At 51.0% G+C, this 11,129-nt stretch overlaps 1 protein-coding gene across 3 annotated transcripts in view; it reads right to left on the bottom strand.

Annotated features, from left to right (window-relative positions):
* Positions 1-1,273: 1,273 nt before the first annotated feature.
* Positions 1,274-11,129, bottom strand: part of P3H2 (prolyl 3-hydroxylase 2) — a 62,049-nt gene continuing 52,193 nt past the window's right edge. The window contains exons 7-15 of one of the 3 annotated variants that reach the window (XR_004498695.1): positions 10,751-10,791; positions 10,188-10,282; positions 7,374-7,501; positions 6,750-6,845; positions 6,511-6,661; positions 5,873-5,985; positions 5,636-5,711; positions 4,592-4,732; positions 1,274-3,515 (exon numbers count right to left, since the gene is read on the bottom strand). Coding sequence is in view for 2 of the 3 variants with exons in the window: in XM_015638052.3 (XP_015493538.1) it covers positions 3,423-3,515; positions 4,592-4,732; positions 5,636-5,711; positions 5,873-5,990; positions 6,511-6,661; positions 6,750-6,845; positions 7,374-7,501; positions 10,188-10,282; positions 10,751-10,791 (939 nt within the window). In the remaining variant the exon portion in view is untranslated. The other 2 variants (XM_015638052.3, XM_033516723.1) reach the window with 2 other exon arrangements.

Genomic DNA, 11,129 nt, shown 5'->3' with positions numbered 1-11,129 from the left:
TCATCAATCAACCCTGCAAATCCCACTCCACATATATTACTATTACTATTACTACTATTATTATTATTATTATCATCAAGTGAACAAGGAACTAAGGCATTGTTCAACCACCTCCATCTCCAAAAGGCTCCTGTAGCTGCTGACAGAACTGGGGAATGTACAACACGTGGCCAACACCTTAGTGGGTTGTGCTCCCCTTTGGCTAGAGGAGCTTGGAGCTGGCCATGGAGCCATGAAGTGTGCTCTGAAATGCACTTCAGTTTTGTTCTTGGTGCTGTGACTGCAGGCACTGCCTCCCTGGGGAGCTGCCTCGTGATGGGGCTCAGGAAGCAGCAATTACCTTGGCTGGTCAGGAGAGGAGCAACAGCATGAACCAAAGTAGCAGGAAACAAAAATGAAAGTGCACCAGGTTGTCCCTGGGGCATATTTGACCAAGGAGGAGTGTATACATTCATTATTGTCAGCTTTCTCTCTGCAGGGATGCAGGTGCCCTGCAGGCACTCTGGATGTGACCCTGACAGCTCTTGCAGATGCCAGGCCAATACATCAAATCCAAGAGTTAAAATTCATTTCTCAGTCCAACCCATCCCACTTGGATACAACAGATGCAAAAACCTACGTTGTATTTTGGTGCATACCCCAAAGAGTTCTGTGACTTGCTCCTCCTGTGAGGCTACAGAGTGCCAATACACTTGGCACCCACCTCTGCTGTTACAGCAGAAATACAAATCCACTTCTGAGCTAGAGTTTGCCAGAGCAGAGAGCTGGAAAAACAAACCAACAGGAAAAGTGCCTTTGACTTACTGCATTCCCGTTTCCTGGCTTCAGCCTGGCCCAGGCTGCCAGCAGGTCTCACTGGCAGAGCAGCAGGGTGAAAGGCATGGCCCAGGCAGCCCAGAGTCTTCTCCCTTCATGGGGGATGTTTCAATGAGTCCTGGAATGATGCATCCCCCCAGGCTGCTCCATGGCTCTGCACCAGGGCTGTTTCACCTGGAACCCCCAGCAGTGCACAGGGGCTGTGACTCCCTCCTGCTCAGCAACCTGCCTGCAGCATGGCCATGGTGTGGAGTTACTGCACAGCTGGACACACAGCAAGGCAGATGGACAGGCAGCCAAAAGCACACACACACAGTCCACACTCCTCCAGCATGGAGAGGGGGCTGTGCTCCAAGGCCTAAGGCAGGAAACCCCCAAGGCACAGGTACCATCATGAAGCAGACCCCAAACTCCCTGGTCTCTCCTAATATTTGACTGAAGAAAGACAAAGACAGGCCCAGATGTGTTTAGTTTATTTTCCCTGGATTTAGACACAGCTCTGGCTAACCACCACAGCAACAAACAAACCACGACCTGTGCCAGCCCCTGCACCTCCTTGCAGAACCAGCTGGTGGGAGCCCTGGGAGGGCTGGGGCTGCACCGAGGCTCTGCAGGATGCACTTGGGCAATGGCTCTTGGGGGATGGCAGCACAGACCACATGCAAAGGTGCAGCATTCAGTCAAGCCTTGGATGCAGCAGCGTGGTGCACGTGGAGGGGCAATGAAATGAGGGTCAGCTCTCCAAACTGAACAGCTGCCCTCCCCTTCTTCTCCCCAGCTTTTCCTTTGAAAAGAGGGATTGAATTATTTACAGAAGAGGCACTTAAGCAGGGAAGGCTCCTCGAAGGCAGAGACCTGTGGGCAGTTCTTTGGGGAGCCAACGTGATGAATCTTTTCAACAATCTATGAGGAAGGGACATAACAAAGGAATAAGAAATGCTGGTAGCTTAAAAATGCCCAGAGCCTTTTCCTCTGCAGATGCAGCATTGGAGAAGGTGCAGAAATTACTCTTCCAGCATTTTCTTGGTGGTAAGAGTTCCATCTTCACAGTCTGGGCATTTGTTTTTCCAAATGCACAGAGTTTCCTTTATCTTGCCCAGGACCAGCTTTTGAGGAGGTCTCTACAAAAGGACAGTCCTTTTCACAGCCTTTGCAGCCAGTGTCTGGATGGGAAGAGGGGGCTTCTGAGCCTGGGAGGTTTGAATAGGCACAAGCTACAGCAGCAAAGAGAAAAGACAATTCTCTATTGCAGTCCTGGGAATACCAAAACTGGCAGAGGGGAGCAGAAAAGGACTGACAAAAGGGCCAGTGCAGCAGGGAGCTGAACAACGCAGCTCAAGGATGTGAACTCCAGCAAAGGTCCCTGCAGTGTTTTCTGGAGAGATGACAGCTTTGCAGTAATTTCAACAGTGAAGATTACTAAAACCTTCCTTTTAGGAACTGAGTTCCAGCAGCAGAAGCAGCTGTTGGGTCAAAATAAAAGCTGTACTTACATCTGGGACAGCAATTCTGTGACTCAGTGCCTGTTCTGATTGAGATAGGGGCTGCTCTGATCTCACACACAGGACTAAATTTAATGGTTGGGGAGGAATGATTTACTGGCTTAAGAACCAACTCAGCCAAGAGTTATTTGACTACTTGCTTTCACTTCAACATGCTCAGGCTGGGTCAGAACTACTCTGAGCAAACAGATATTACCACACCATGAACATCTGCTGCTTCTGCAGTGCCAGGATGGGAGGATGCAGCCAGGACATCCAGAGTACAGAGCTGCACCGTGACCATCCAACACCATGGCACTGTAACTTCCTAAGCTGCTTTCCAACAGGGACATGGAAATTAATGACTACAAACATGACTACAAACTTTGAGTTCTACCAGCAGTAAACTGGGCTGGAAGCTCAAAGGATGCAGTGTGAAGCAGCATCCTTCATGTTCCCAGGCCATCAGCAAGAGAAGGGACTGAACATGAGTGACAGACCCTGTTTCACCAGAGTCAGCTGCATATCACATCCCTTCATGCCTGTGCACAGCTCATACCCCTGCTCAGCAGCTGATTTCCAGAAGCTCTGCTCAGAATTAATGCCCAAACACCGGTTTTGCATGGCTACAGAGGTATCTCCATTTTGCTAGGACTTGGGTTTTTCTTTATTTTTCCCTTAAAAGGCATACTTCAAATGGTAAGGGGCTGTCAGAACTCCAGTTTTTGTGATCCAGTTTCCCCTAGCAGGAAGCAGGAGCAGGAAGGCTGGTGCATTAGGACACCTGAGACTTTTCTCCAGCAGATGCTAAAGAGAAGCAGCTGGTTTTGGTTGAGAAAGAAAAAAAGTAGGTTCTCCAAGGGGGTAGAATGGGCCTGAATGAGTCCTGAGAAGTGCTAGAGAAAAACAGAGAATGCTGGAAGCAGAGTCAGCCCCAGCAGGAGATGTTGGCACAGGAATAAGGGTTCCAGCAAAAGCTGTGCTAAACACAGAAGAGGCACTCCTGAAACTCCACAATCATATTAACCTGTTAATTTATACAGCATCTCTGTACAAAAATAGAAGGGTTCTAATAAGATTAACAATATTAAATAAATATTTAATAGAAAAAGTCTTTGGCCTAGTTCATAGCTCATCCTTTGGGTTGATGTTCATTTCACTGGGTCCTAGATGCTCCTGGTCCAACATTGCAATCACTTCATCTGCCTGGATTCGTTCCTGCAAGAGGGGAAGGGAAGAAATGGTAACAGCAGAGCTTCAGTGCCTGCTCCAGCTAATTCAGTGAGGCTCAGGCTGCTGGGAGAACACACAGCAAGGATTTCACCCCAGAACCAGCAGGTGAGAGGATGGGGAAGAGCCTGGGACTCCAGCTGGGGATTTGCTGGGCAAAATTCATCAAATCCCTTTCCACCTCAATACCTGATTCCCTCCTCCCTGCAGGGCTGCAGTGGTTGGGGCAGAGCTGATGTTCTGTAGCTGTCTTATCACACTCCACTAGCAGCCACTGCCACAGCACACTCTCCTCCTGTCCCCTCTCTCTGCTTGTTGCTGTTTTCCAGCTCCCTGGGCAGGGCTGATCTCCTACCACACAGGTACAAAGCCTGGAGGAATTTCTGCTAGTGCAAAAAAACTGAGAGATGTTGAAGTACATGTCTGAAAAAAAATTTTTCCCCAAACCTCGCAGCCCACCTCCTCACAAGGCAAAGGAATGAAGGTTTTGCATTCTCCCTGCATTTAGTTTTGCTCAATCTTATATCTTTTACTTTTACAGACCAGAATTGCTACCAAAGGGAGGCAGGGGCTGGTACAGCAGCTTTTCAAAACAGAATGTGGAGGGTGCCTGGTGAAAGGCATCACAACCCAGATCTTCCAAGGCATCTTGTGTGCCCAGAGCCATGGAGTTCAAGCTGCCTATGGGAGGACTCGGCAGCAGGACTCAGCACAGCACTCTGAGCTGCAGATGGCTCTGCAGGAGCTCCCCATCCATCAGGCTACCCCATCCATCTGCCACTAGGTGTCAGAAATGGCCAGCCCAGCCCTGCACAGAGCCCTTCCCACTCAGCACCCCAGCCTGGCACTGCACCCCAGGGGCCAAGGGCAGTGGCTGCCCAGGACCAGGACTGGCAGCCAAAACCTGTCCTGGGGCCACCAGCTGATATCAGGGGAGTGCTGCTGTGGGGGGTGCAATGGGAGGAAAACAGATGTACTGGGACTGGAGAAAATCAGAGGGTTCTGGTTCCTGTGGGACGCTGGGCATGCCCCAACTCTCCTCACATGATGATGGAGGGACTCACCAGCTCTCTGTACAGAGGGTCCAAGGTGAACCAGAGAGCCACAGCGCACCGCTGGCCTTTGGTGACCGCCTTCACCCCATGGGGGTTCTCACCACCCGATGAGAAGCTGATCATCCTCCCACACTTGGGCTTGATGGAGGCCTGCAGAGAAACAGCACAACCAGGCTGGCAGGGAGCACCATGGCTGCACACACTGGCTGTGGCTGGGCTCAGGACCTCACTGGGCATCCCTCTGCATCACCCCAGGGCCTGGTGAGCTGCAGTGGGGAACATGTACAGCTCTGGCATGGCTGGCAGAACGTGTGGGGTAAATAGGGAGGTGTGAAGCTTGCTCCTGCTGTGCAGACATCATGCAGAAAGGACTCAATGGCATGGAGTCTCTGCAAAGCCTGCAGGTGACCACCTAGAGCAAAATGGGGCCATGGCATAACTCCAGGGAGGTCCAGGGTAAGCCTGGCATGGCTCTGAAACACCTTTCTTTCTTCTCTTGGGAGTCCACAAGAGTCCTGCAGGACCTTGGGAGCAGAAGTGCCAGCCAAATCAACTCTCAAGCACTTTTGTAGACACAATCTACCCTCCAGCTTCTCCAGAGACCCCAGCATGGTGCCCAGACCTCTGTCCAACCACAGAGTGGGTGCCCAGCTTCCTTAATGGCCCCAAACAGAGCTGAGGGCTCATGCCTGAGCCACGTCCCTCTCAGGCTCTGATGTCCACCACTGTGACCCACTCTGGAACAAGAGACCTGCATCAGGCACTGTGTCTGTATGGAGACACCAGTTCATGTTTGACCATGAGATGGGGTGGCAGCTCAGCAGGGACAACTACCAGCCATCCATCTGCCCACACTGGGGGTGGGAGAGCCCCTACTCTGCAGGTTTACTGCTCAGCACGGGCTCTAGGGAGGGAGCAGATGGTCTGTGCACCTCTGCAGCAGGATTTTGTGTGGGCTGTTTCCAAGGTAGGAGCCACAGGCTGCCCGGGGAAGCCCAGAGCCCTGAGCATGGACTGCTGAGGAACAGATTTTGGCCCACAGCACCAACTCACTGTCACAGTTTTGGCGTCCATCTCGGTGAAAATGAACTCGCCACCTTCAAAATCTGCGTTCATGTACAGGAGGGCACTGGGAAAGGAAGGGGAAAACCCCAGTTAGGGGAGCACTGGGAAAGTCTCAAGGCTGACCCCCACCTCTTGGACAGATCCCACACTGCCCCACTAAGACATGGGTGGGGAACAGCCAGAGGGACAGAAGTCCCTCGGGAGGTTTCTTCCCTTCCTCCCTACCTGTAATCCCGAAAGGTGTAGGCAGGAGGTTCCTTCCAGCACTCATTGGCCTCGGGGTCCAAGAGGCAGTTGTCAGCATGGATGGGATGGCTCAGATCGTTCCTTCGCTCCTGCTGGCCTAGGCAGGACCGTGTGGAGGAAGGGGGAAGGAGAAGGGGAGGATGAGATGGAAATGCCACGCTCTGTGGGGTCTCATCATGGGGTGAGAGCCCACCCTGACCCCACTCCAGGTGGTGTTCACAGGTGAGAGGAGGAAAGGAATGGCTGGGGAGAAATGGCAACATCTGAGGACTCAGATCTGCATAGCTCTGCCTGTTCCTGACTGCAGGGAAGTGAGATGGAGAGCTGGGGCTGGGATGGAAAGGAGAAGGGACAGACAAGAGGAGGCAAGAGAAGAGGGAGAAAACAGGAAGAGTTGCAGATATGAAAACCAAGAGTCATCCCAGAAATTATTATTTTGGGGACAGCAGTGCCCACTTTTTGCTGCTGTGGGATGCTGACTTTGCCCAGCCCTTGGCCACCAATTGAAGCATCAAGCAAAAGAGGGCTACTCTGAGTTTGGGACCCCCCTCATAACCCCCCACGGAGGGCTGAGCCCCTCCCACCCTCCCTGCTCCACCACCAGCCCCACTCCTCACCGGAGAGGGCGGTGCGGCACACCAGGTGTGTGTAGGAGAAGTAGAGCGTGGAGTTGAGCAGGAAGTAGGACTGGACGATCCTGCGAGCCTTCTCACTGATGTCGTAGAACAGCCGGGCACTCTTCAGAGGGACACGGCCCTCGTAGCCGTACTGGGCAAGGAGAGGGCAAAGAGGGGTCAGTGTCATGTGCAGGCTGGGAGGGAGGGCACGGGGGAGGAGAGGGAGGAGGAAGCTGTACCTTGAGGGCTTTGAGGACAGTGGCTCCTTCAAATCTCTCATTTGGGGTGTGGGGGGAGGTTTTGCCTCTGTAGCCATCTCCAGCCAACATGATCCCCTGGAGGACACGAATACAGGTGAGGGGTGAACTGGTTTGTCAGGAGAGAGGGATCTGCAATGGAAGTACACACACTCTCTTCCCCAAATCCCCCAGGGCTGCATTCACTGGGCCAGGTGAGTTGGGGTGGAAAGGTGTCACAGCTGTCTGTGAACACATTCTGGGAATCAACCACACACCTCCTCACTGGGGATGTTCAGGCACCCTCAGGACCTTCCCAAGCTCAGTTAATGGTGAATGAGGAGGCTCAACCAGACTTGTGGATGAGCATCCTTTGGGGTTGTTATAGCAAGGGGAAAGAGCTCTTTCTGCACAGGCTCTGTCCTGCAGGGTGTTCACAAGAACAGCCCAGGATGGAGCAGCAGCTCCACGCTGCAGTAATGGGTGTGCATCGGGTACAGGCATCCACCTGCTCTCCACAGGCATCCTGCCATCAGCTGCAGCACCCAGCAAGGCATGAACCCAGCTCTCCAGAGGCTGATCACACATTCAGCTGTCACACTCAGCCCAGGGCCATTGCCCACTCACACTGGCCACCCTGTGCAGCTCCCGGCACTGCTCCTCTGAGATGACGTTATCCAGCAGCACTCGCTGGGTGCCGTTCAGCTGCTCAGAGTTGTAGACAAACTTCACATCGCTGTAGAGAAGAGGGCCCCCTGAAGAGAGACACAAAACCATCCTGCTGAATATGTCCTGGCCTTGCTGACATCTTGTACAGTGGCTGGAGGCCAGCTGAAGTCCCCCAGGTGCGCTGACAGGCAAAGAATTCCGCAGCAGAGAGCAGAGTTTGGCCTCCCATCAGTAACAAAAGAAACAGAAGCAATGGGAACACAAGGACATGAAATCAATTTGCTGCAGGAGCATCAGCATTTTCTACCTTCTCAACAGCTGCCTTGCCAATGCAGGGACCACAGCCTGGAAACACAGTGGGACACAGGGAGAGACAGGGACAGTGGCTACCTTGGCTCTCCAGCCCAGCTGTCAACACAGGTTCCCATTGCATTTGTGCTGTGTGGATGCTGCTGGCTTGGCATGCAAAGCCACTCTCTGCAACTGTCACCAGTGGTTTTTGTCTCCTATACACAGAGAAAACCTCAGATGGTGCTGAGCTTGCTGCAAGCATTGCTCTCCTCCAAGAAGGAGGGCAGGGAGCGGGTGAGCCAGAGAACTCTCAGGATAATCCTCCACCCCTGAGGCAAAGGAGCTGCCATAGCTGTCCCTGCCATCCCTCACATCCTGCCTCTGAGCTTCCTCCCTCTGCCTGCAAGCTTTTTACAAGAGGTTTCAATCCATCCTCAAGAAATGTGACCGATAAAAAAACAGAGCAAGGCCCCTAAACCACCATATTTTGAAGCCTCTTCCACACATCTTCTCAAATAAAAAAAAAAAAAGAAAAGAAATGGTAACCATAAAAGCCTAAACCAGATGTTTCTCCAGGAGAAAAATGAAATACATCTGAACTGTGGAGAAAATTATTTCTCGTCACAGACAAGCAATGAAATAAACAGAGCCACAGAGTTCCTCTCACCATGTGGCACAAGGAAACTTCTCTGTGACAATGCTCTTGTAACTATTGCTTTTCCTGTCTATTGAGCCAGAACTGTGTTCTTGGCAGGTCCCCTTGAGGACAGAGGACGTGTAAGCCCCACAGAGCCCCATCATTACCCACAGCTTTATTTCTGAAGAGTTAGGTTTCTTGGAAATGGAAAAGATGCAACATTTCTGGTGCTCACTGTGCTGATTTTGTTGCTTGATAACCACACTTAATGCAAATGCAGCTAAATGAGAATCTGAATTCTCAAATCCAAACTCCTGGCATGCTCCAGATCAGGGCTGACTTTTCCAGCTCAGATACTGCTCTTGCCCAGCCACACACACATGAGGGATGAACAAGGAAGGCATCTCTCAACACTTCCAACATTTCCTCTTGCTCCTCCCTAGGGAACTAGTGGGGCAGCTCTGTGCCATGGACACTGAACCCTTGTCCCACACTGATAGTGTGTTCCCAGCTGCTTTCCTTGTCTCTGCCTGCTCCAAGCACCAGCAGAGAGACAGACCTGTTCCCTGTGTCTGTGCTCTGTGAAAAACACCCCAAAGAAACTGAGGAATTCTTTGGACTTTTGGGAGTGAAGGAATTGGCAGAAAGGAGGAAGGGGGGAAGGGCAGAAGTACAGAAGAGTACAAAATTAAAATAGACTTTTCTCTTTTGGCCTTTTCTTTTTCCAAGTAAAAAGAGAGAAAAAGACAATAGAGAAAAGGCAGCAGCTGGATGGACAAAAATCAAAGTTTCTTTTTGAATGGTTTCAGTTTTCTTTGTAAAGAAAAACATTCTGCAAGTAAACCAGAATAAGAGCATAGAAAGAAACAAAAACAGAAAGAGGGACTCTAAAATTATTTGGTTATAAATGGCAAAGAGGCAAACAAATAGAATTCAGCCAGCTCTTGGCTTAAGCAAGACCTTTGGAATCTTCCTGTGGTATTTGCCTATTTTATGTACCGCTAGAGAAGGGACAACAACAACACTGAACACAACACTGAGCAGCTGGACACAACTTGGGCAGGGGAAAGCTGTGAAATTCCCCAAAAAGCGCTACCGCCCATTGCATTACAGGGAGGTTTAATTGCCTGCTGCTGTGGACCTGGCTCACCAGAGACACAAGACACCTCCTGGCTCCAGACCCTGTTGTTTTGCAGCAAGGACTCTGCTTTGGTGCTTGGCTACAGTATTGTTTTTCAAAATTGTTAAGGGGAAAAATCCTGTCTTTTGTAGAAGATGTTATGGTATTTTCTGTGGTTGCCGAAAATGTGCTGAAATCAGTTGAAATGTCTGCTGACAGGCTTACAAACAAGTGATTTCATGTGAGCTAAGACACAAAATCATAACCCAGTCTGCAAAGAGAAGTGGTTGCTAGTATGGTGTGATCCAGCACATTTAGCAAGGCATCAGGACAGGATGCTTCCAGCATCCATCCTTCTCCAGCCTGGGCAGCAGGGAACATGCTGATCTTAAAAGCACCTGGAGGAAAGACTACTGTTTGCTGGTTTGCTTTCCCCATGGTGAGGAACACCCAGCCTCCCAGCTCCACATCTCAGGGCTCTGTACTGAGGAGCTCAGCAGGTGGGAAAAACAAGTCCAAGGGCACAGCAGTGCCCTGGAATCTACAGTCCCAGAAATGCTGTGGCAGCACTGAAAACTCCTCTTTCTCTCTTAAACCAAATTTGAACTCCCTTAAATAGGAATGGCCCTCATTGCTCAGTGGCCAGCCTTTGCAGTCTGCAGTCTCTAGCAATAGGGAAAAAAAAATCATGTTTTTATTGAAATATCTTCATCATCAGCCTTACCCTCCTTCAGCTCTCGATCTGGCTTTGCCATGGGTTTCTTTGTCAGGGACAGCCGGGGCCCATCCTCTGGTTCACTGCTGATACTTGATGGGACACTGAGGAGCAAAAGAGAAGAGGAACATCATGAGTTTGGCCACAAGTTCTTGGACTTGCATTTTTGCACCTTTTGGAAACGAATACACAAAACCCCCAAGGAAATCAGTACTTTGTACAAATGTCATAACCTTACAAGTTGAAGCCCTCACCCTGTCCTGTGGCAAACATTGCTCTTCTGGTAACAGGAGCAACAGGTTCTACCAACAAAGCACAGACACCAACAAATCTGACCAGCACTGCTTGCCTCATTAATCAAATTCCCTCTCGACCACTGCTGGTTTTGAGGCACTCAGCTGAAGTTCTTGTGGGAATGTTTGCAATGGTCAGGGGCAAAGGGCTGTAACTCAGCCAGGATGGTGTGCTGTGTGGATGGGCAGTACCCCTGAGTGGCAGGCTGGCAGCACACCCCCTTGGTGCCACATGGGGAATGGTGAAGCTGCAGCTCTGCTGGGGTGACTGTGGCTCACCTGTGCTCATCCTGGCGGGCACCATACCTGTTCCAGTAGTTCTGTGGGAAAAGAGAGGACAAACTTCTTAATTTAATGCTCCAGCCAAAGCCAGGGCATTACCTGCTCTGCCTGACTCCCAGGGACATCAGCCAGCCTCTCTGGATCCATCCCACATTACTTTGGAAAATGGACTGAGGTCACCAGATTGAAAATGTGAACCCAAACTGGCACAGTATGACAAGTACCTTGGAAGCCCAGCTTGCCCAGGCACCTCTGTCTCACCCCATCACCATGGCAGTGGCTGAGGCTCAGACACCATGGCAAGAGAGCTGAATGAGGCTGTATGTGCCTCTCCTTCACCCCAGGAACGCCTTCTTTGCTTTGCCATCACTATTTT

The sequence above is a fragment of the Parus major genome, chromosome 9 (genome assembly GCF_001522545.3).
Source record: "Parus major isolate Abel chromosome 9, Parus_major1.1, whole genome shotgun sequence".
Classification (NCBI taxonomy): Eukaryota; Metazoa; Chordata; class Aves; order Passeriformes; family Paridae; genus Parus; species Parus major.
This window is presented reverse-complemented; position numbering and strand designations above follow the sequence as displayed.